At 43.8% G+C, this 25,913-nt stretch overlaps 1 protein-coding gene across 1 annotated transcript in view; it reads left to right on the plus strand.

Moving 5' to 3' along the window:
* RARS2 (arginyl-tRNA synthetase 2, mitochondrial) overlaps positions 1–25,913 on the plus strand; it is a 205,974-nt gene that overhangs the window by 122,152 nt on the left and 57,909 nt on the right. Inside the window, exons 12-14 of the mRNA XM_069235558.1 lie at positions 1,426–1,486; positions 7,202–7,278; positions 22,534–22,658. Of these exons, the coding sequence (XP_069091659.1) occupies positions 1,426–1,486; positions 7,202–7,278; positions 22,534–22,658 (263 nt within the window). The remainder of the gene's footprint in view (positions 1–1,425; positions 1,487–7,201; positions 7,279–22,533; positions 22,659–25,913) is intronic.

A 25,913-nucleotide genomic window follows, 5' to 3' on the forward strand; every position in this document is an offset into this window, starting at 1 on the left:
AAATCCTCATTGTACATGGTGTTCAATATGTATAAAACTGTTCAGAGAAAGCCAAGTTCCCCAAGAAACTCAGTCTAATCCAGAATTTAATGCCCCACTACGGACAGCTTTCATCTGCATCAAACCCCTCCTTTCACCGAACCTACAATGAGAAATTGTTGATATGATTAGAATAGTTGGGGTTGTACCTGGGGGTCTGCACGACTCCGTAAACGGTGCCATGGCATCGCATTGTGGGAAACGACTCAGTCACGACGCCGCTTCACATCAGAGTGCAGCATTTGGGCCTATAGGCACTATTTTTGTGTTTTTAAGAGCGAAGATCATATTTTCAATGGTGTATTGTGGATTTGTATCCTATTTGGTCTTGTTTATTTAGATAAAATAAAATAATTACTATTTTTCTAAACCCGGTGTTGTCATTTTGTAGTGGTTCACTGTATTACTGTGTGTGTTGGTACAAATACTTAATACATTGTCTCTGAGTTAAGCCTGCCTGCTTATGCCAAGCTACAAAGGGAGTGAACAGGGGTTAGCTGAGTGTGATTCTCCTTTACCCTGACTAGAGTGAGGGTCCTTTCTTGGACAGGGGGTAACCGGACTGCCAACCAAGGACCCCATTTCTGAAATGCGGGACAAAGTATCTTATTGGCTAGCTACATCACTGATTGAAAGGTTGTGGCTGCCATTACAGGAATCCGCCCCAGAGTCCTGCAAATTTTGTTAACAAGCCCACAAGAAAACAGGATGGTCACACCTTGATCCAGAAAGTCATGTGTGACACAAGTTGAAATTAAAAAAGAAAATATATTTTGAGTGACAGGTACAGTGGCACCTTCCTCCTCCCTCTCCCTGCGGCCTTCTCCTTGCTACGCAGGGCTGAAGGCCGTGCACATCAGGGGTTTGGCAGAGAGAGTAATTTATTTTCGTGGTTGCTACACGTGGTACACATTCTTCTGGGTGTTAGAGCTGCCTACATAAATCCATGAAGCACAGCCTACGATGGAGGTTAGTTGAAAAATTGCAATTTATACATATCTCTTCTGTTCATTATTATTTTTCTATGTAATGAGCTCCAAATAATCACGGGTTTGAGTTGCAAACTATATTTAAAGATAGTAATGCAAGCATAGGCATCATTTTCATGCTGAATAAAAATAAAACATTTCGCGCCACCTCAGAAGGATGGAAGGCAGTGTTATTTTCATTGAGATTTGCACATGTGGTCTGCTGTTCACAGCAGATTCAGCAGTGAGTGTTAAACTCAGTGAACGATTTGGCCGATTAGAAAGGCTTTTTGATATATTGGTTTGTTTTACAGTCCTGAGACAATGTAGCCATTCTTCACTTTGAGCTGTGTCATATTTCTTTATGATTCTGAGGCATCTTCCAGAATTTTAACCTATATTCTTGGTTTCTCTCCAGAGACCTTGCGGCTGCAATAGACAGAAAATCTACATATGATTTCGATACAATGATCTATGTGGTAAGTAAATTATTAGTTTGAAGAGGAATAATGCTTTGCACTTTTATGTCTTGGTAAAAAGGAGCGAGGGGAGTGGAACTGTGATTCTTCATTTACCTAAATAACACATCCTGGTCAGCCGCGTCTTAAGAACTCCAGGAAATGTGTACTCTAGGTGGAGCGGAAGTGGGGCAAATCGAGGGCAGGGGAGGTTGATAAAAGAAGTTGCAATGCCATATCTGCCTAAAGAAAGTAGAAGGGTAGATCAATAATTTCACGCAGAGTGTTTTTTTAAGACAGTGCGCAATAATATACATTTTGCGGGTGTGGGTTTTATGCCCATGCAACGTGAACTTGGCAATCCCGTATTTATATGGGGGCATTTCCATCCATGAAATGAGGGAAGGAATTTTCAGTGTTACTGTCCTTTATTCCCGAGATAAAGAGGCCTCTTAACTCATGTACTAAATATCTCACCAGCCAGTAAGTGGCAAGCATACTTACTACCTGTCCAAAAATGCGCTTTGGCCCCCTCACAACGCGGTGAGAAGCATTACACAAATGATTAAGTACCAAACAATGGAAGCGAATTAGTGCCATCCCAGGGTGTAATGTGGGAGGAAGCAGGTGGGGAGTGGTTCTAAAAACCATGACGGTTGTTGCAGTCTGCGATCGCACCCCTCCTATGGAGCTCTAACAGGCCTCCAGGGACAGAGAGGCCACTTGAAACACTGCTCTACTTTAGCCTGCGTCTGTCCCTCCAGCTCTTGCACTAAGTTAGAGGCCTAGCGTTTCCACTGAACAGAGCACTTTTTTGGCGAATTACGGCGCAGACATGTTCTCCCTAGGAACACCCAGCATGTGCCCATTTTGTTTCAACGGGTCATGGATTTTGAAGTTACAGCCGTTGCCCGACACTAAGTACCCCAGCACCTCGATCCACAATTGCTGTAACACACTTCACTGAGACTGCAGCACTGAGAAAAGATGTAAACAAATATCAAACAGACGTAGAATACATCAGTGATCAAACTGTTGAAACCCTCTGGCAATAAGGGTCCGAAAGTCTGACCTACAGCCATTAAACCATTACAAGGAAGAGAACCCAACTTGTGGTCCTTTCTCCGCACTGACCACAACCTGCAGCTTTGATCTGTTTCAAGAACCTCTTAAGGGAATGCAGACAAGGCCTTTGAAGAGCCTATATAAGAGGCTGGTGTAATGAACACAGTCCATGGTGTGTGGCAACTTGAGTGTTTTGTCAGAGGAACTCGGGACACAGCAGTGGTCTGTGTTTGGGGGACGTGATGAACCGAGATTCCACCAGCAGCCCTAGTGCTAGGGAGCCAATCTTCGTGGATTGTTCACAAAATGTCAACCGCAGATCTCGGGTGAGCATATGACATTAGGTAAGGGACTGATGAGAAAGAACCTGTGCAGTGGGAAGGGCAGAAAGCAGAGGATTTATTCAAGCTTCATTACAAATAGTCAAAAGTCAAGTCTGCAGGTCTAATTTTCTATAAGATTCCAACAGGTAGTAACATGAGATAAGAAACCATGTAGTAAAGGTCCATTGCTTAAGTACTATTACTACTAACTGCCGTCCTCCTAAGAAACAGATGACCAGATTCAAAAGTTCCTATTTACTACGGGTAATATAGTGATTATTTCTATTTATCAGTTATCGTCCTTTGTCTCAGACACCACACTGATCCTTGTTAAAGGAATAATTGCCCACTGTCTTTGATCTCAGTTTGAAAATAGTCGTTCTCTGATCTTCTGTGCCCTTCCGCAGACTAGCTCTGTAGCTGTGCCCTGGTAATGCACAGCCAGCGCTACCTCCTCTGCCCATTGGACAGCGTCACCAGCACCGCCCACATCTACCCCTTCTTGTCAGCTGATGCTTGAAAGAAGAATAGTGTCAAGCGAAAGCAGAGCAGTGAGTTCTAGTGGCTCCTGACTGTATTCAAGAAGAACTGTTTCACCTTTCCTTAAAGTTTTATCTTGTCTTATTTTTATGCACCAAAGCAAAAAATCTTTTTTTTTGTCAAGGTAAAATCCCAGGGTACTTGTGTATAGAGTCAGAAAACCCATTTGCAGTATAATCTTCATAATTGTGTTAACTGTTGACCGCGGCCACTCTTACATGCAATTTATCAACTCCAAAAAAAGCTCTCAAACATTGCTAACAGTCTTCCTGAAAATGCGCCACTGAAACATCATATCCTTGTTCACCATAAAAAACTTTAATGGCAGAACTTTTTCAATTCTAATTTTATTTCCGGTGAAAAGTTTTTTTTGTTGGTTTTTTTTGTTGTTTTTTTTTTTTTTTTTTTACTCGAGTGCATCAAACCATAAATACCATATGAAGTAGGCCAGATACATTTGAGATTTCATACCTATGGCTGATACCATTTTTATTACTTCGGTATTTTTAACACATATTCAGACTGTACAAATGCCACGTTTAAAGAAACTGTTAAGATATTTTTCTGGGACGTATCAAGTATCTGTCTGTCTTTTCTTTTAAAAACTGCATAGAATGCAAAAGATCCTGAGTTTGATGAAAAGATTATTTCCATGTCGAATTCTACGTCCAAAGATCAATTACCATACATATTCTGCTCAAGTCTGCATTCTTTCATTAAGAGTACTAAATACTGATTGTTATACTTAACATTAAAGCCTGTAACGTGTAATTCCTTTATTTTTCACTCATAGTTCCTGCCTTTTGTAGCACAACTAATTGCCACATCAATTTATATTGTTCAAACAAACGATATTGAGTTTTACATTGTTTGCAGATGACACCATGACAGTTGCAGCATTCCACTTATTCTGTGTGTCACTTCTTAGTGCGTTCTTTAAAAGGAATCGTGAGGATGCAGCCACGGACCGTTCTTTAGGGCAGAGGGCCCCCCCCCACCTTTTGTCACTCATGAAGAGTGGCTGTCAGACTGAGCAAAGGTCAGCCTGACAGAGACTCTTAATGTTCAACTCAGGCAGCCAGGAGCGAGACATGCGCGATTTGCGCAGACTCCTGGCTGCCTGAGCTGAACTTTGCTGGGCTGAAGAGGTCACAGCTCTATGGGCGTGACCTCCTCGGCTCAGCAAAGGTGCCTCGAGGCCCAAGGGGAAGCGTCACCCATTGACTCCGACCTGGGCGCTTCAGGTTTAACCCCAGAAGCGACTAGGGTGAGTGTCAGTCAGTGACACCTCATCAGAGAGTGGGATGGGGTCAGAAGTCTCACTGACCCCCATCCCACTCTGTGAAGAGGCTGGGACTGCTGCCTTCTCTCAACCCTCCTGGGACCTCCGAGCTGAAGGCAAGTGTGTGTTTTTTAAATTAATGTTTGATGCGTGTGGTGTATGTTTGAATGTTGATGAGTGCTGTGAATGGATGTGCGTGTATGAATGATTGCCTGTGAGTGTGCTCCCCCCCTCCTAAAATTACCAGCCTCCACTGTGAGGATGTGAACATTTTAAACGGTAGCCCTTCCCCTACCTCCCTCTCCGTTCCTGAAGGATATTTCAAGCTCTCCATCATCACCCTTCCATCTCTACCCTATTCAGTGGACCATACATCTCTCACCTATGTTCCCTTTTGTGTGACCTCTTCTTATCCACGCTTCTGCATCTGGGGTTACACAGCTAGCTAATGGACCATGTCTGTCTCTTCTTGGGGATGTTCACCCATCTGTCCAATAACGTTCCCCTAATTTTTCCCACACCCTTTTAATTGTTAAAGGAACCATTATTATTAGAGGTAAAGTGGCATTATCTTAGCCCTCTGGAACAGCCGGTGCAATTATTCCTAGCCACAATTGAGATTTAGAGGGATTGAAACGCTCAGCTGCATCAATGCTTGGTGGTGGATTTGGGGCATGCGTTCAGTGATTCAGACTAGAGTTAAACTCTGGCGTTCACCCTCAAAGTGTCTAGAAATGCGAGATTTAAGGTCATCTAGTTTTACTTTTTGCACCGGGGGTACCTCATTCCTTGGTGTAGTCACGTCATGTTCCCTGGAGCTTCAATGGCATGCCCCTGGTGCCATGTGGACAATGCGGAGTTCTATCATATGGCATGACCTGCCCAGTGCCAACTCCCTACTGGTCTGCCGTCTATCAGGTTATCTGTCGCGCCACAGACAGACACTTTGACTGCTCCCCACGGCTGTTCTTGTTGAGCCTCCATAATCAAAGTGTGGCCGAACAGTGATGGACAGTTTGCAGATTTAGCGGTTATTCTTGGCAAATGATGATAAGCTGGAAATCTGCCAGTGACCCTGTCCTGTATAGATGGAAGGACCTGTCTAATTGGGTGGATTGTGAGAGGGAGGCACTTCGGACTGAGGAGGCCAGGGGAGTTCAAATGGTCCCGATTTTGGCTGCCTGTTATGCAATCTTAGTAGCTTGCCCCAGTATAGATGTCCCGGGTCAAACTTTGGCTGAGTAGTAGGTTCTGCGGCTCCCTCGCCAGGTGCTGGTGTATGAAGTAGTGAGGACCTGGATGAGAAAGCTATATTTGCCCAATTGCTCTATGTATGGGTGTGGTGGGGGAACACTGAGTTACTGCCTGGGATTGAGCCTCCAGCTCCACACCTCTTCCATGGGTTAAAACTGTAGGCGGCTGCATCAGCCCCAACTTGCTGTTCTGAATCCATGCTTTCTGTATTTCTTTTACATATCTTTGGTACATATGTCGGTTATCATCTCCCTGGCTGCGCACATGCGCCGTTTTTATGTTTGGTCATGTAGTTGTTTATTTGAAAAATACCCAAAAATTGTATTTTAAAAAAACTAGACGGATTGAAACGTGTCTGATATTTTGCTTGTTTAAATCTGAAACATAACAATACAGAAATTTTGAAAGCCCTGCATACTTATTTATTGAATTGATTAACATTGACTGTCACCCAGCTCAGTGAGATGCATAAAGGAAGGATTTTTTTTTTAACCCAGATAACTTTATACCTGTAATATCTGAGAGGGTAGATAGTTATGTGTGAGAGAGAGACACACACACACACTCTCTGCCTCATATTTACTGATTTTGTTATATTACAAGCATCTTTCCGCTCTATTTCAGGGACACTTTCCAGTGTTGACTGATGCTCCATAGCGCCCTTGGAAACCGCCACCCCCACTTATGTTCATCTAATAATGCTCTGCTATGCCGAAGTTTTGATGTTACAAAACATCATCAAGCCATCTCTTTTTTGGAAGCCCCTGGACTCGTTACCCCTTCCTCCCCTATTAAGGCTCGTCCTGTGCATCTGCTTCACCCTTAGAGTTGAAATGGTATATGTACCTCTGAAATTCAGTAAGCCAGTAATAAAAAATGACTTCTCAGTCCCTCCACTGCTTCATAATTTTCCTATTAAATGTATATCCCTCGCCCAGGCATGACTACTTGTTGCAACTTAGGTTCTTCGTCTACCTCTGTGCCAGATGGACTCTGAGTGATGAACGTGGCTTTTCTTCTTCTGTTTGATTTTGACTTTTATTTATTCTACCTCATTGTTTACCGATCCTCCTAGGTCTGGTCACAGTCTAAAAATGGCGATTCATAGGAACACGAATAATAAAGCTGTTAAAATGGTGTTTTTTTTATATTGCTGGATGGTTGCTAATGGAACGTTGGTTAGGACTGTGTAAATGACATAAATGTGAGTCTTGGAAGAGCTGAAGAGTGATAATGCTTCTGATAAACATACAATTGTTGTTTTCTCCTAAGACAGACAAAAGCCAGCAAATTCATTTTCAACACTTGTTTGAAGTGCTGAGACTCATGGGCTATGACTGGGCTGATGGGTAAGCATTTAGTTTCCTTTTATTCTATTGTATGTTATTAGCAAATAAATTGCCTCCGGGCAATATGTTTTTTAAAGTAAGTAGTAAAAATGTGTGAACTACAACAAGATGGGCTTTGTATATTCTATTTATGGACTATATTCAAGACGTCCTGAACATTGGGCAGGGTACCAAACAGACTTTAGGTGCATTTTGAACCAGGTCTTAATTTTCTTTTAAACAGTTTTATCTGCTTTTATGCACTCAGGTTGTACGGATGGCTCAAGAAGGCATGAAATCTAAGAACACAAAGAGGAGCATGAGAATGTGCTGCACACTGCTACAAGCTTTGGCAAGCATCTCTCAATAAAGCCTAGTTGCTAGGCATAGTCCTATTCACTGAGGTACAGAGCATGTCACTCTTCAGAGCTATTTTCTATCATCTATCATCATGCCTTCATGGTGGTAAACTGGCCCTCAGCTCTCCTGCCTCATTTTCCCACTTGATGCGCCAAATGAGGGTGGGCACACACATGATGCAGGGGTTCAGGCTGGATTGTTGTAATGGCCCAGAATTCACAGCAAGTGTACATTTGAGCAGTCGTGGCTCGCGCGCAGAGGGGGGAGCCGTGTGTGCGCGCAGAGGGGGGAGCCGTGTGTGCGCAGGGGTGGTTGAGGGAGAGTGAATTCATTTTTTTAAAACTTGCCACTGCTACTGCTGCTCCTCTGCAGGCACAGGCTCCCAGCCTGCCCTGTGCCAATCCTGATGCTGCTCAGAGCAGCGTCAGGATTGGCTCGGAGCGCCAGGGCACTCCCTGGGCACCTGTGTAGAGGCTCTCCAGCTCAGCAATTGTGTTGCTGCGTTGGAGAGAGCCCACTGTGCATGTGTGTTTGGCCGGCCTGCCAAACACACATGCGTTCTGAGGGGGAGTACTGAGCACTCCCCCGTATTGTCATCACCCCGGTGGCCCCACCCCTTTGTCCCAAAAACGATAATAAACACAGTTTATTATCATTTTTTGGTGGAAAAGGTTTACCCTTATGGAGGAGCTACCCCTGCATTTGAGCACTCTTTTTCGTGGATGAGAAAATAGGCTAACATATCTAAAATGCCTGTTGTGCCCATTATTATAATAAGTTAGTGGATTGGAAGCAGCAGATGCCTGGCACTATTGAGAAGGGTGTCTTTTGGGAAAGTTACAGCATGGGGAAAGTTTCAGCAACCCAGGGCTGAGACTGAGATTAGCTGCTTCTACTTGCTTATATGCACAGACTTAGGGGACTTTATTTTTAAAGTTTTAAGTGCTTTTACTTTTGTCCTTGTTAACTTGTATTGACTGCGGTTTGGGGGAACTCCATAACCGCCTGTCAGAGCGAGACAATATTGTCCGCCATCTTTGTTGTTGCTTCAGTCTTCCTGCAGGAGGAGGCTACTTAATTTGGATGTCAGTGAGGTTGCACAGCTGGTACGCCAAAGGCTAGCCCATCTGTGCTCAGCACCAGCCATGCTGTTGGATGTCCCAGCCAGCCCCAAGGACACGCTAAGGCTACAGTAAGCTATACCAGAGACCAAATATTACAAGTAGGTAAAAGACCTAACATCCCCAAACCAATACCCCTGCACTCTAAAACTGACACTAATTCTCCTTATTAAACAAACACAATCAAGTTTGGTTCATTGAAATGTGGCCTATTAAATGCAAGGTACCCAGTGAAGCATTCTACAGAAATTAACCTACTGTTGGGAAATAAGAAAATATAAATTATTTATAACGGAAACATGGGCCACTCCTGAATCGGCTATTGATTTAAGCCTGGCGTGTCTTCCAAGTTTTAAAACTTTTCATAAACCATGCACTACTAATATGGTTGGAGGAGTGGGAATAACCTTTCATGAAAGCTGGAACTTTGGATCTCTCTTTTTAGATGAACTAGCCATGCCCGAATTATTGGGCTTTTCTTTAAAAACTGAAAAAGGCTGTATCTTTTCTGGTATTCTATCTAGGTGGGCACACTCTGGCTCTTATTTTTGCCCCAGAGGGACTAATCACTATGTATGAAATCCTATCTCTGTGCTGGATGGATCATGCTTTAGTAACTTTTTCTCTCTTCATAGAGGGGTCTTGTTACCCACAAGCCGGCCACTGCCAGATTACAAATAGGCAAGGCTTGGCATAAACTTAATGAACCAACACAAGACAGCTATTTAATCTGTCTACCTTATTCGATACAGAGCTTACAGTAGGAGATAACTAATTAACACTGGAGAGAAGAATTGTAGAAACCCTAAATACAGAAACTCCAATTAAAAACATAAAAACTCAGTCATCCCTCTGCGCCATTGTACAATCTATCATTAAGAACACTAAAACTCACTTGAAATTGGAAATGAAATGGCGGATGTCCTACTCAGAGGAGGATTTAAAATGTCCAAAAAAGTCCCTAAATGAATACAAGAGAGAGATAGAAAAGGCCAAAGCAGACTATTATGCCACTGTTGTTCTTGCTGCTCCAAATAATGTTAAAAAGGTGTTTGATATTATGCAAGAAATATCAAAACCTGAGTGCACGAGAAAGAAAATCACGCCATCTCAGGCACTCTGTGATAAACCTGCTGAGTTTTTTAAAACTTTAAATTAACAAGATTTTAGAGGACATCAGGGACTCTCAGCAGCAGAAGAACTTCTGCTTGGCTGCCCCACATTTTAAAAGAAATGTAATATCTGAGAAGCCTACCCATCTCAAACATGAAGATGCTTGACTGACATTTTCCCCTGATACTTCCGGGAGCAAGTATGAACACATTGAACCCATTGCTGAGGACCTCTTTCAGTTGTTAGCTATATCCACACACCGAGGCTCACCTCTTGATCTCTACCTCACAGAATGTGGACAGTTATGGCAGAAAAATTATTCCCGTCAGTTCTAGAAATTTGTAATCAGTCTGTGTCTTCTAGCACAGGCCATAGCTACTCCAATTTTGAAAAATCTTGTTTGCATCTTTTGGTCCTTAGCAACTATAGGCCAATTTCACTGCTGCATTTCCCTGTAAAAAGTCTGGAACGTTTGTCAGTAAAAACTATCCAAATACTTGGAAGAGCATGACCTGCTAGAGAATGACCAGTTTGTTTTTAGACCAGGGCATGAAACTGAGCCTGTCCTTTTCTTATCTACGGATGGATTCTGAAAGATGGTTGACTGTGGCCAATCAGCGATTCTGTTATTTCTTGAACTTTCGGCCGGATTTGATACAGTCTACCACAAAATGCTCCTGGAAAGACTTGCCCTGATTAGAATCGGTGACACCATATTGAATTCGATGCACTCCTACTTGTCGGGCAGTTGCCCATCAAACATGGTCTCCGGCAGGGTTCGGCACTCAGCCCTATCCTTATATATACATAAGGCCATTGATCACAACCATTAAAGCCCAAAACGCTAGTCTTGTAAATGATGCAGATGACACTCAACTGATTCTGTCACTGGAAAGTAATCAACAGGCAGCGGTGAATGCTTTACACAACTGCATGAATGACATTGTCAGTTGGCTGCACTCCAGTTCCCTCATTTAACGGGGATACAGCAGAGTTCTTATGTAACTCTGCAAATAAAATCACTCTGGCACCCTTCAATTTCTGGCCATTGCTGACCAGGGAAGACCTGACTATGTTGGACTCAGTTCGCAATATTGGGGAGTCATGTTTGATAATAAACTGTCTATGGAGTGCCATATCAGCATAGTTGCTGTACATGCCTCCCTCCCCGTCGGGGTCTCTGGAAGCTCCTCCCTACGTTACCAGCTACTGCTAAACCTCAGATCATACGCAATGTAATTTTAAGTAGATTACAATACTGTAATGCTCTTTTTCTTGATGCTCCGACACAGAGTCCAAGTCTGTGCCGCCAACCTTGCCCTGAAAAGACACAGGAGAGCGTCCGCCTCCATTGCCATGAAGGATCTCCATTGGCTTTCTCTGAAACAGAGAATAGCCTTCAAAGCATTATGTAAAGTATTCAAGGTGCTGCAGGGCAAAGGTCCAGTGCCATTGCAAAACAGATTAAAAAACTATTTTCCAGGCAGATGTCTTCGCTCGCCTATGGCAAATCTTGTTTGCATTACCAAATATTGGAAGACAAGACAAGGCGGGAAAGCTTTCATGGTTAAGGCAGCCCAGCTTTGAAATAAGCTACCCACCTCCCTTAGATCTGCAGCTGATATATTACACTTCAGCAGAACCTTGAAAACCTGGCTTTTCCCCGAATAAGTCTACAGTGCCCCTTTTGTTTTATTGAGCTGCAGTTTTTTTTCTTGCCCCATATTAAGCCCGTAGCACCAGGATACCAGTTTGGTGATAAAGCGCTGTTTAAATGTTGTAAATAAATAATGTATTACGAGAGAGAGTGGAAGTGAGATCCGGCATTCTATTTGGTAATTGAATGGTAGGAGCAGATGCTTGGGGTTTTATGAGTCTGACTCACGAAGGATTTACTTGGAATAGGAATGAATTCACTCATTGCCTTACTGGGTCTTGTCCACAAGAGCCTGGGCAAATAAATCGCACTGACATGTTGAGACCAAAAAAGCTTTAAGACTTGGGCTCTAACTAAAGTATTTCTGACTTAGTGCAGGGGATTGGTCAAGGAGTATTGGAGGGGAACTACAGATATCAAGTATATTTATTGGAGAGGTAGAGCCACCTTGCATTGCGTTATGACTGTCCAACCCAACACTTTCACATATAAAAATCACTACTAAGCATCTGCGACATAGTCCTTTCTTTTAACTAATTAACTGTGTCAAATTAAACTGACTGTAATGCATATAGAAAGCAATCCACTGGAAATTCTCAACAACCAAAAAACATGTACACAATGAAAGGTCAGCGTGTGCAGTGCCACCGTGACTTACAGTTTGGCGTATCGAGAAAACATTTACAATCTAATATGAGTTTTCCTAAAAATAGAAATTATTACATGTACCTTATTTGGTTAAATCACCTGTGGTAGAACATGAGTATTTTGGATTCATAATTGCGTGTAAGTTTGTCCTATTTTTACGTCAAGCCCGCCAGACAGCAGACCTGTCTTGTCACAAAAGCCCTACTGAGGCCTGCTGAGAGTTTACCTAGGTTAAATGCCTGCCCATTGCTTACGATTTTCTAGCTTTATTTTCATTCTTATTTGCTTGCTTGTTAGTCGATGGATTTGCTTGTCACTCCCATGGAGCATAAGCTGTTAACTTTCTCTTTGATTGGCTGCCTTTTTTTCCTTCCACTGGTTGCTTTTAGAGAACTGCTTTTTGATTTATGTTTAGGCACTCCGTGAGAGTGCATGAGTTTCTGCTGTCTCCCTCATGTGCTTCTCTGTCTCCCCACCGTGTTCCATGTTGGGTTTTTATCTCTCTTGTGTACTTCTTTGCCCCAACTCCCCTTTCTCCATCCCTTACTGCCCTACCAAACTTACACTCTGTGTTTGACCCACTACCCCTTGCAGTGATATTTTGTGTATAATATACAGGCTGCTGTGGCTTCTCTACTTCGCATTATGTATTCCTGCATTCTTTTTCAACAGTATATCTTCCCCACCAAGCATCTCTCATTTACAGTTTGTTTTACTCTAATGTGCGCCTTCCCTTTAGTTTCTATTGCGAAGTATTGGTCTACAGATCCTTCCTAATTAATTGTATGCGTCCCTCATACCATAAGTTTGCTCCTTTTCTCATTTTTACATTGCACATCGCAACGATGTGCAATGTAGAGACACACTGTGCCATAGGGACGCTGTTTGCTCCTTCGCTTATGTCACATTTTACATTACGTTTGTGTGCTTCATGTTGTTTTTGATCTGCGATGTGCATGAGACCTGCACGTTTAAGAAAAATGGTTACCATGTGGGGGAGAGGAGTGAGCCTTGAAGGGGCCGGGCTAAGTGCCAACCTCGCACCAGAGGCACTTTAAATTCATCGCCACCCACTTCAGTACCAAAACCTAAAGCTTCTGAGGCGACCTCGGGTGTCCTGGTGTGGATTCACTCCATGTAACGGACATTGTTAGAAATGGGGTCTCTGGTTGGCAGTCAGTTTGCACTCTGTCCAAGCAGGGACTCTTACTCTTGTCAGGGCAATGGAGAAACACACTTGGATAACACCTGCTTACCAGCTTGGCACAAACAGTCAGGCTTATCTCAGAAGCAATGTGTGAAGTACTTGTACCAACACACACAATAATACAATGAAAACACTACAAAATGGACACCACACCAGTTTAGAAAAATAGGCAATATTTATCTAAATCAAACAAGACCAACATGACAAAAGTCCAATATACACAAGTCAAGATATGAATTTTTAAAAGAATAGGAGTCTTACTCCATAGAAAACAATGAAAATGCTGATTCTACCAAAGTACCTGGTTTGCATCAAAAATAAAGCCGCCGGGGTGAGCGTGCGTCGGAAAAGTCAGCGATGCGTTGATTCCTTAATCCCAAGTGAGGCCTGCATTGTTTCTTCTCTGGTCGGGTAGGCGATGCATTGTTTTTCTCCCTCGCAAGAGAGCGATGCATTGATTTCCTGATGGGTCACCTCGGATCGCGTTGATTCGCAATGTCTTTGACGCCCCGGGACAATGCAATCTGGTTGCACAGTGTTTATCAGCCGCGTTACAGATGGTGTGCTGAAAATTTCCCCACACTGCGTTCTGTATGTGGATTTCAGCTCTTGTTCTGCCAACTTCACCTCTCAAGGGCCCAGGGACTGGATAAGGCACCAATTGGCAGGGCAGGTGTCTCAGCAGAGAGTCTAGGTGCTGGTAGAGGAAGTCTTTGATGGCCCTGAGACTTCAAAACAGAAGGCAAGCTCAGTTCAAGCCCTTGGAGATTCTTCTTTCAGCAGGAATGCATAACAAAGTCCAGTCTTTGTCCCCTTTCACAGGCAGAAGCAGAAAATGGAGGATAGCCCAACAAAGCACGGTCACAGGCATGGGCAGCACTTCTCATCGGCTCTTCTCCTTGGCAGAGGTTCCTCTTGGTTCCAGAAATGATCTAACGTCTGGGGTCCAATACTTATACCCCTTTCTACCTTTAAAGTAGGCAAACTTCAAAGGGGAGTCTCTGTTATTTACAGGATCCTGCCTTGCCCAGGCCAGGCCCCAGACACTCACCAGGGGGTTGGAGACTGCATTGTGTGAGGACAGGCACAGTGCATTCAGGTGTAAGTGACCACTCCTCCCTCCACTTCAGCTCAGATGGCTCATCAGGATATCCAGTCTACACCCCAGCTCTCTTTGTGTCTCTGTCTAGAGGAGATTCACAAACATCCCAACTGTCAGTTTGACTCAGACATGGAATCCACAAACAGACAGAGTCACAGAATTGTTAAAGCAAGAAAATGCCCACTTCCTAAAAGTGCCATTTTCAAACTAACAATCTAAAACCAACTTCACTAACAGATGTATTTTTTAAATTCTGAGTTCAGCGACCCCAAAATCCATGTTTCTATCTGCTCTCAAAGGAAAAGTGCACTCTAAGGATATTTAAAGGCAGCCCCCATGTTAACCTATGAGAGAGATAGGCCTTGCAACAGTGAAAACTAAATTTATCAGTATCTCACTGTTAGGACATGTAACACACATCAGTACATGTCTCCCCTTTAGCATACACTCCACCCTGCCCATTGGGCTACCTAGGGCCTGCCTTAGGGATGCCTTACATGTATAAAAAGGGAAGGTTTAGGCCTGGCAAGTGTGTACACTTGCCAAGTCGAATTTTACAGTTTAAAACTGCACACACAGACACTGTAGTGGTGGGTTTGAGCCATGTTTACAGGGCTACTAATGTGGGTGGTACCACCAGTGCTGCAGACCTACTATAGCATTTGGTTTACAGGCCCTGGGCACCTCTACTGCACTTTACTAGGGACTTACTAGTAAATCAAATGTGCCAATCATGGAAAGCCAATTGCACATACATTTTACAGAGGAGCACTTGCTCTTTAGCACTGGTCAGCAGTGGTATAGTGCCCAGAGTACCAAAAACAGCAAAAAACAGAGTCCAGCACACAGTCAAGCACACAGTCAGAACATGGGAAGCACAGGCAAAAAAGACAGGTGAGACCATGCAAAGAATGCCAGGTCTAACAGACATCGGCTGTACAGAACCTCCAAACAGCTGGAAACTTGCTCTCTTTAAGGGTTTCTAATTAATTGTGTGCACACTATGATATAGGCTCTTTACCAAGTGACTGTGTGATGGGAGCCAATATCATGTGACACACTGTGTGAGTTGGAAGGTCTGGTGCTTGTTTCCCCTCACTCGTGTGCTTCATTGCACCAACTCCCTGCCCTTTTGTATCCCCACACCTGTCCTCAGCGTTGCTTTATTCGTTGACCCTCTAACCAATGCAGTGACATTTTTTTTTTTTTAAGTTTAGAGGTTGCTATGGTTACTGTACTTCACATTCTGTATTCCTGTATTCTTTTTCAACAACATATAAATCTTCCTCCTGATGCCTTTGTCATTCTCAGTTTCCACGCACTCCCTCTTTGTTTTTCTTGTATGTGCTCCTTTTACATTCCATTACAAGACTCTACAGATTCTTCATAACTGTACACATCTGCCATACCATATGTTTCCTTCATTTTACATTCCAGACCTTAAATATGCGCAACACCCACCCTGCCATATGGACATTGTTTGCTCCTCCGCTAAAGTCGCCTTTTACATTACATTTATTGATGTGCCCTGTGCTGTTTCGCAGGTTTCCTCTTCCATACAGTGTTACATCTTTGCAGCATGTTTTACAGATCATTTAAAAATGAATATACTGGCTATACTTCATGGCCACTATATGCTCTTCCGCAATTCTTTTAAGGGTTTCCCATTATAAATACCCAGTATCCCTCCCCCTTTTACCTCTTCCTTCTGCTTATTCCCCCAGCCGAGTTAATGTGCTTGTTTGCCCAGATTCACTGCGCTCTGTTCTGTTCTGCCCCACATTTGCTCCCCTCATGGCCTTCATCTTGCTCCACCCCTCAATCCGCTAGCCTGTCCCATGACATTTTTCTTTATAATTTACAACCTGCCTTTGTTACTGTACTTATGCTTTATCGCAGCACTCTTTCTGCTTTAAAGTACTAAACAATTTTTCCCCAGGCATTAACCGCACACACTAAGGTTTCCCCGATTTTTGAACCATCTTAATCACTTTTTAATATTTTCATTCCTTTCACATGTAGGCTTCACCTTCCTTACTCCACAAAGGTGTAATACTACTGCCGTTCAACTTAATTTTCTGTTGACCAAAATTCACTCTTCATCTTAAAGCTTTGCAAACCTACAATGGACATTTGCATTTCTTTCAATGCCAGTCTTGTGTTTTAGTCACCTTTCTTATGTAGTCATCCTTAGGTGTGAAGGCTTGACCTTCATGGCGCCTCAAAGATGTGAAGTTTTACTGGTTGTAGTGTCGGGACCCCAGGAACGACGAGGCTTAGCCGGGTGAGTACTTGCACCTTCCTTTATTATTCTTGCGGAGCCCTTTCTCACCCGACCTTTCCCCTTTCCGTATCCTCTCTTCTCCGCGTTATCCCTCCCTTTCCAGTTCCTGGACCTTCAGACTTTCGCTGGACACTTTGCTGTCCCCCGAGGTCCTAGTGCCCTCATGTTACTGCTTTGATCGTGACATTGACAGGCCGCACCACAGATAGTGCTATGTCGGCGTCGCCCACTTATCCACCTTACACCATGTGCAGAGCTACCATACTGGGAGACCCATTTCTGCACCCCCTGGAACCTCTCGTGTCTGGGGAGGCATTGGTCTTTGCCGGCAAGACTGGCTGGAAGACTTCGAAAATTAAATGAAAGGGTCAGAAGCCACTCACACTGGGCTACAGCTAATTGCGCTGCATAATCTCATTGGAAAGGAGGTTGGCCAGATTGTTAAGGAACTGCCAACAGACACTGCATCGTCCTATCAAGATGTCTGTGAGGCACTTAACAGGAAATGTCTTCATAAAAGAAACATCGACTATGAACGTCACAGCTTTTAACCTAGCATCCCAGGAGAAGGATGAGTCCATGGGGGACTTCATTTCACGACTAAAACCCTTAGCCCAGCACAGTGCTTTTGACATATTCACGCATGAAGATGCCTTTTGCTTGCGGATCATTGAAGGATGTGAATCTGACTCCTGCGCAGATGCCTCTTAAAGAAGTGCTACCCGTTGGACGAAAAAGAAGGAATGACGGGGGTCAATGGTCAAGCAGAAGAACCTGCAAAGAAGATGGAAACAGGAAAGCTAGATAAACGGGACCAGGCATTCAGGCTTCAAACTCGTCAGAAGGAACGTCAGTCATCGGGACACCGGAGGACTACAAAACCTAAAAACCGCCCTCAATGAATAGAGTGTCATCACAGCCCCAACAAGCACGGTCTGAGGAGCAAGCAATAGCTGAAATGCTATCGCTGCGGCCAAGATTTCCCATGCACAGATCCGTGCCCAGCGTCATGCCTGCACTTTTGTCTGAAAGGAAAGCCAGTTAAAAAAGGTGTGCAAGGGTTCGCAGAAGAACATACAACGAAAATCTAGGGAGACCAGGTCTTGTCATCATGCGAAGGCCGTGTGTGACTGCCAGGAACGCTCCACGAGCTCATTAAGATCAAGCCTTTACTTGCGTAGCACATACAGATCGGGACACTCTGAATCCTATGAATCAAGGTCCCTCACACCAATCTCACAAGACAGTAAGGAGTACATTTGCATGGTCGCTGTCCACAACAGGTTCAAGAAATACCCAAGGCTGCACCTACAAATGGGAACGAACCCCACCGCCTTTGTGCTAGGCAGCAGTGCCTCCCTCAACTACATCAATATCACAGAATATAACAGAATGACCATGCAGCCTAAATTACACAAAGTGGCTGTGCAAGTCTGCACATGAATGTCCAAAGACCCTCTTCCATGCTTAGGGCAGTTTCAAACACCTCTCACATACAAAGACAGAACGGTACAAGCATGGATTCATGTGATAGAAGATCCCGAAGTAGACCGTCTTCTAAGACTACCCACCGTTGAACGTCTAAGGCTGATGGAGATACTATATCTAGTGGAGGATAAATCGGACATTGTACACAAGCTCCCGAAGCTGTTCACAGGACTTGGAATGGTGGCTCACTTTCAAGTCTGCCTGCACATAAACGAGCAAGTACCACCAGTGGCCCAGCATTACAGGAAGGTACCCTTTCACCTCCAACAGGCGGTTGAGGACGAGCTATGGGACTTCCTACGGGGGGATATCATAGAGAGAACCTCTGGACCATCCTGTAGGTGTCCCCGGTAGTAGTGGTACCTAAACTGAGGATCTGGCAGCAAAGTATGTGTATGTGTGGACATGAGAGCCACAAACAGCACCATTCAACTAGAAAGACATCCTGGCCCCCACATCAGTGACATTATCACACTACTGAATGGAGCGAAAGTATTCTCCACACTGTATCTAAACAAGGACTACCACCAGCTAGAACTTTGTGAGAGTTCACACTGCATCACCATATTTGCAACACATCAGGGGCTATTTCGATATAAACGGGTCAGTTTCAACATTTCATCAACAGCTGAGATATTTCAAAACCGATCAGGAAAGTAGTCTGACACATTCCCAACGCCCTTAACTACAGAGATGACATCCTCGTATTTGGGGTCACGGTTAAAGAACATTACAAAGCCCTGGACAAGGTATGCCGTGCCCTTCAGGAAGCCAACCTGACTTTCAACCAGGACAAGTATTGATTCCACAGGTTCACATTGAAGTTTTATGGACATTTCTCCGGTGCCGGATGAGGCCGGATCCCGAGAAAATCACAGCTCTGACCGGCACCCCTCGGCCTCAAGATGCTGGGGATGTCAGATCGTTTCTGGGAGGTGCCAGTTTCTGCACTCGGTACATCAAGGACTATGCTACCATCATCTTTCCCCTCAGGGAGCTGACAAAAGAAAGGACAACCCTTCAGATGGCCGGAGAGATGTGATCAAGCGTTCAATGCAGTCAAAGACACCATTGAATCAGCTAGTAATCCGGCATACTTTAGTCCCCGCAAGAAGACTGAGATCACTGTGGACGCCAATCCTGTGGGACTCGGAGCCATCCTAGGACAATATGACAAAGAAGGCGACCAACGACACATAGTAGCGTATGACAGTCGCAGCCTGACTGACACCCAGAGAGCATACTCGCAGCCAGAAAAGGAAAGTCTGGCGGTTTTCTGGGCCTGTGAGCACTTCCACATCTTCATATATGGGAAACACTTCACCCTCATAACGGGTATTAATGTCCATATTTGTAAATTCTGAGCAAAGATGCCTCCCCGGATTGAGCGATGGGGAACTCGTGTGCAAGAATACACATTCACTATAATGCACAAACCCAGAAAGGCGGCAATCCAGAAGAATACATGTCACTGCACCCTAGAGCAACCTTGACATACGTTGCTCAAGTAAAACCATCTGCAGTTCCCCTTGAAGCCATCATTAAGGCCACTGCAGCTGACGCCACCTTGCAAGATGTAACACACCACATCCAATCGAAATGGTGGGGCCATGTGGACGAACCCAAAGGCAACCAACTCATTGACGTCAAAGAGATAACCTCTCTTCAACACATAAAGGATGAACTGTCCATTCCAAAGGATGTCCTGCTGCTGAAAGAAAAAAAGGATTGTCATTCCAAAGAATCTACGACAAGGGATTGTCAACCTAGCTCATGAGGAACTCCGGGGCATAGTAGCTACCAAAAGAGTCTTACGTGTTTATGTCTCGCTCCCCTCCCTGGACATAATGTTTGAGGCTATGCTAAAAGACTGTCCTCAATGCCAGCTTGTCAACCAAGAAGAACCTCCCTCGCCGTTGCAAATGTCTGAATTACCATAAGAAGTCTGGCAGCAAGTAGCAGGAGACTTCTTTGGCCCTCTGCAGTCTGGCAAATACTTCCTCATCATAATGGACGAATATTCCTGGTTCCTAATTGCCCAACAAGTATCATCCACCATGGCAGCCACCACGGTACCTGTGCTAGATGAAGTCTTTCCTGCATGTGGAATCCCCGGGGTAGTCAAAACAGACAACGGCCCTCCATTAAACAGTCTAAAGGTTTCAGAGTTTGCCAGTCACCTCAACTTCAGACATCGAAAGATCACCCATTTGTGGCCTCAGGCCAATGGGTTGGTGGAGAGGTTCATGGCCACTTTGAAGAAAAACAAACATCAAGCTGAACTAGCCAGACGAGATGTCCAGGCCACACTGAATGAAGTGCTTAGAGCATACAGAACCACGCCCCACAGCACCACAAACAAATGTCCAGCCACTCAGATGCTAGGCCACACCATGCACACAATAATACCCACCTGGAAGAAATCAGCCCGCTGTGCCCGGCACACCACTGAGCACAGAGAGCTGGCAGAGATAGATAGAGCCAAGAAAGTGAAAATGAAAAAATATGCAGACAGGTGTCGGAAGGCCCAGTCGTCGACAGTCCAGGAACCTGACTGGGTGCTTGTCAGGCAAGAACAAAAAAAAAAAACATGTTGTAGTCGATATCATGAACACCCTCTGCAGGTAACAAATGTAAAAGTTACCATGGTCACAGCTGCTTCTGAGGACAAGAAGATAACTCTGGACATAGCACACTTCAAGAAGTGCAAACCACTGCCCACTGAGGCCACGTCAGGGGTGGGCGGTGATGTCACCGAGGATACTCCCACGCTAGTCAAGAACAGGTCCACCTCACTCCGTGGCGGTGGAGGAACCTACCTTCCCAATCTCACAAGTCAGTCAAAGCTTGCTTGCCGAAGGCCTATATGCCTCATAGAAGAATTATTACAGACGCTTTCCGAACTAAGGGCCAGATGTAGCAAAGGTTTTTACCCATTCTGTGCCTATGGGAAAAAGTGTTCGTACATATGGCCCTAAGCTCGGTTGTGCAAGGAGGGGAGATGTAATGTCACGATCGAAGCACTGACATGAGGGCCCTTGGACCTCAGGGGACAGTAAAGTGTCCAGCGAGGTCCGAGGGGCCAGGAACCGGAAAGGGAGGGATAACGGGTAGAATAGAGGACACGGGAAGAAGAAATGTTGGGGTGAAAGGGCTACACAAAAAATTATAAAGGAAAGTGGAAGTACTCATCCGGCTACGCCTCATCATTCCTGGGGTCACGACACTACACTGGTGCTCACTGTCTTTCTGATGGATGACGGCGTCTTTGCGTCATCTTTACGCTCTGCTGCTTTGCCAAACAAAATGATATACGTTAATGCCAAGGCTCACATTGTCTCCAAAGCTGAATGGCGGCGCCCAGACTCGTTCTTTCAATGAAGCATAACTTTTAATAAGATACAGCAAACATTTCCTTCAAGCTCACTTCTGAGTTCCCGAAACTTAATAATTAGCTGTATTGTTCCCAGTGTATACTGACGTCTTTCGTTTATGCGACAGGCCTGCAATTTCCTCTTTATTTTATCTTCCTTTAAAATATTAAATTGGCCCGCCATGCTTGTGTCCTCCCTACTAATAGCACCTCTATATCCTTCCTAATTCTACACATCAGCCATGCCAATATGCCTTATTTGCTCCTTTTCTCATTTTCCTTCCACATTACAATTATCTGTGTGTGTATAATTTACATTTCCTAATTGCTGGAATTATCAACTCTTAATCATCACATTACATTATTTATTTTTGTTACAAATGCACTCTAATGCATACAATATACTTACACAATTTTTCATCACCTACTTAAAATAACAATTATATACATTTCTAGCCTTTAACATTTAATAAAAACAATAACACAAAAAAATAATAAACAGGTATATTTAAGGCGAGACCTATTGCCTTTGCCAGTGTTTGCTAATAAAGATGGCTTGACAAACTGCCTTAGTTATACAGCTATCAACCTGATACAAAATGACAATTATAACCTAATTGGAAGAAAATTGTGAAGTCCAGCAGTAACAGATATTTATTCAGCATGCAAAATGCTGTGCAAGTTAAAGCACAGTGAAGACTAACACTGAATGTGTACTGAGTTTATGATTTCAAAAGTGGGATTGTGAATGCACTTTAATCTGTGAAGAATAAATCCCCTAACAAGCACCCCGCTGAAATGAATCTAGATCGACGCAACAGGTTTGATCCTTTGCAGAGTTTTTATATTGGTAGCTGTAGATCTCTGAAGCAACAGTATTGAAACGTTGTTGAGTTTTCCTACACATTTGTCTCTCCCTGCAGCTGCCGCCATGTGCCTTTTGGACTAGTCAAGGGGATGAAGACCCGAAAAGGAGATGTTGTCTTTTTGGAGGATGTTCTAGATGAAGCGCGGTCGAGGATGTTGCAAAATATGATTTCGGCAAAAAGTAAGAATTTGAGTCCTCTAAAGCTGTGACTGGTACATCTGTTGAGCAGGTAATTGTACTGCACAGTTGGGAAGCAGGCGATTACTGGAGGGTAGGGTTCTGTGAAACAGAGAAAATGGTGTTTATATACATCCACGACAAGTGGAGGCAAAGAGCAGCATTGCTTAAATCAAAGGCATCAACTATGAGGGCCTCCCTAAATAATGATGCATGTGCAAATCCTTATTTCGAATTGTAACGATAGAATCTGACAGATTTGACCTATGATAAATTTCAGCAGGTCGAATATGGTGAAATTTAGTTGTTTGAAAAGGCTCGTAACTACCACGACCAAGTGCAGGTTTTGGTGGTTCAAAATCCACACACTGTGCGCCATTTTCACATGTAAACTCATAATTGGCGTTATTTATCGCATCCGATAAAAACCATCCCCAGGGTATCGCCATTTGTCTGTTGCTATAAATGGCCCACAAATAATGCAGGGCTCGGAAGCCTAAGTCTAAAAACAAATTAGCAAAACTGCTTTCAATTGAAATGGTTCTCTTGAAATAAAACTCATTACATTTGTGGCATTTGCCTTCATAGAGCATTTTATTTCAAAAATAAAACTTGGATTTTGTTTAATCAGACATTTTAAAACATTTGCCCCACCATCTCATAATCCATAGAAGCTTTTAAGTATGAACAAACGGCTGCTTCCATGCAGGCAAATCATGTATTTTTGGAAGTGCTTCTAAAAAAAGTGCAATTTCTCCTGCGTCAAGGTATAAAAGTGATTGATGGCAACCACCCACAACTTTTGATTAAGTAGCACTTACACGACCTTTCTGTTTACTTGTTTCCGCCCAGAACCAAATATCCTAAGCAGGTTGCTCTGCTCCTTGGTCCACCAAGGACTGTACCACATAAGTGCTTAGACTCATACAAGGCTGGCCGTACCGGGCATCAGGTTTTCTCCTGGGAGGCTGAAAGGGTTGGGGAGGTAGCGGCGGTTTTGTTACTGGGTGTGGTTTTGTTAGATGGGTCGGTTTTGCAGCAGTGATAAAACATTGGCCCTAACTAACAAAATCATCAGGCCAGCATAACTCACTCAGCACTGATATTTGTTTCCTGCCTTCTGGGGCGGAACAGGCTTTACAGGTGCACTCAAATGCTTTTTATTAAAAAAATAAAATAAAATGAAATAAAAAGATACAAAAAGAACAGTGGCTGACCATCCCTTGCTCATAGGGCCATCAATCTGTAATAATACGCAAAAGCAATACCAGTGATGGCCCTGTTATAATATTATTTTGCCCTGTTTCGCATATTCCACCCTCTCATCCTTACCTCACCTCGCCATTCGTGGCCTCTTCTCTTACCTCGTCGTGCTGCTTGGCACGGAGTAAATGCACTCCTGCAGACGGACAGCAGTCAAGCTCGGGCTAGCCGCTAGAACTGGCCACCACAGTGCTGGGCACCTTTCAGTAATAAGTGCTGACCGGGTGCATGTGCCACCAGTTTCAGTTTTAAATATATCCAAATGGTGGCGCGTGCTGGTGGGCCCTTTGGCTGGTGGCAATAATAAGTGCCAAAATATCTCTGGTGATTAATCTTCCTGCAGAGTTTCTGTCTAGTGGCAGTTTTTACTCGTCATAAAGTGGTGCAGAGGATTAACAGGTACTCTGAAGATCACAAAGCAGTATTTTATGTGCATAGCTCAGTGGATTACTACTTTTGTCACCGAGATCCTTTTGTTACTGTGCAGTTGGTAAGTTACTATCGTAATCTAGCACAGTAAGATATGAACTGCTATCAAAGAGCTGCATGCAAGGCTACTTTTGGTTCCCACTCCTACCCTTGTTGTCTCTGTGATTGTGCTATGGAGGGAAGAATGTGTGCACATACGATTCTTCCTTGCTTACCCATGGCCTTCATGGTTGTAGCACTGCTACATAGAGATGCTCTGCCAGCCTATGTGGCCCGCTGCCTTGCCTAGGGATGGCTTTAGGGCAATGTGATTGTTGCCACCCCACCACACTGAGTGGTGAGTTTGGACAGGCATTGTGTCTTGAAATATGTTATGGTTTTAAAAGCACCCACTGCAGAGTTCCTTGAATATCCAGCAGTTTTCAGGCAACAATAAAATTGTCAACATAGCTCTGGTGATTAATGTTCATGCTGGAAAGAAATCAGAGTTTTGTCTAGTGGCAGTTGTGACTCTTCTAAGGTAGTGAAGGGGGTTAATAAGCCTGCGGCAAAGAATGTGTCCCGTGCAGACCACAGGACTGTATTTTATGTGCATAGCTCTGTGGATTACTGCTTTTGTCACAAGAGTTTCATTGCAACTGTGCAGTTCATAAGTTACAATCATCTAGCACAGTGAGCTGTGAACATCCATCAAAGAGCTGAATGCAAACTGCTTGGTACAGATTAGGAAGTTATGATTTTCCCAGTTTTTCATTATCCTCATGTTGCTAAAAAGTATGTATTTTGGTAGAAATAAATTCTTCTTAGTAAAGCCAACCACAGGCACTGTGTTATGTTTTGAATCCTGTGTGTTGCTTCTCCAGACCAAGGACTGTTAAAAAGAAAATGCCTACCAGTATAAATGGCACATGAATCTTACATCTCAAGCCCCCTTTGTCTCATGTAATATTTTCTATACACTGATTTACAACCATGGAATTCATTGTTTTTGTATGTATGTGTGTGATGTAAAGTTACTACACTGGTATGAGAGGCGCTATAAAACAAATTAAATACATGTGAGAGAGGTGCTGTGGAGGGATGAGGGGCACTGTTGGAGAGTGATAGTGAGGCAGTCATTGAAGGGCCCCAACAATGTTTGTTGTATCTTTGTGTACTGTAAGGTGATCATTTACTATACTTTAAGAACTAATACAATTGAATATATAATGAAAATTAGTTGTAGAATGCACCATTTATCCATTTCATCCTAAATATTCTTGAGGGCGGTATCCAGCAAACCCTCTAGGTCAGGCTCACTTGCTACGCACCGTACGGGGGCTGATCTCCCACAATTTGCCAAGGCTGCTTTGGGTTCGCAGTCCGTGCCTGAACCCATAGCATAGCTACTTTCATTATAACGGGTCCACACGTGGTCTGCGTTAATGGTTTTTAATATTACATTTTTGAGCTTTTAGTCGATAAATACATTTGCACCCAAAGATACAAAACTAAAAAATATGTAGTACATCAGGTGGAAAGGAAAAATAAGAGAGATTTTGGAAGGGGAATAAGTTGAAGATAACA

Source organism: Pleurodeles waltl, chromosome 5 (genome assembly GCF_031143425.1).
Source record: "Pleurodeles waltl isolate 20211129_DDA chromosome 5, aPleWal1.hap1.20221129, whole genome shotgun sequence".
Taxonomy (NCBI): Eukaryota; Metazoa; Chordata; class Amphibia; order Caudata; family Salamandridae; genus Pleurodeles; species Pleurodeles waltl.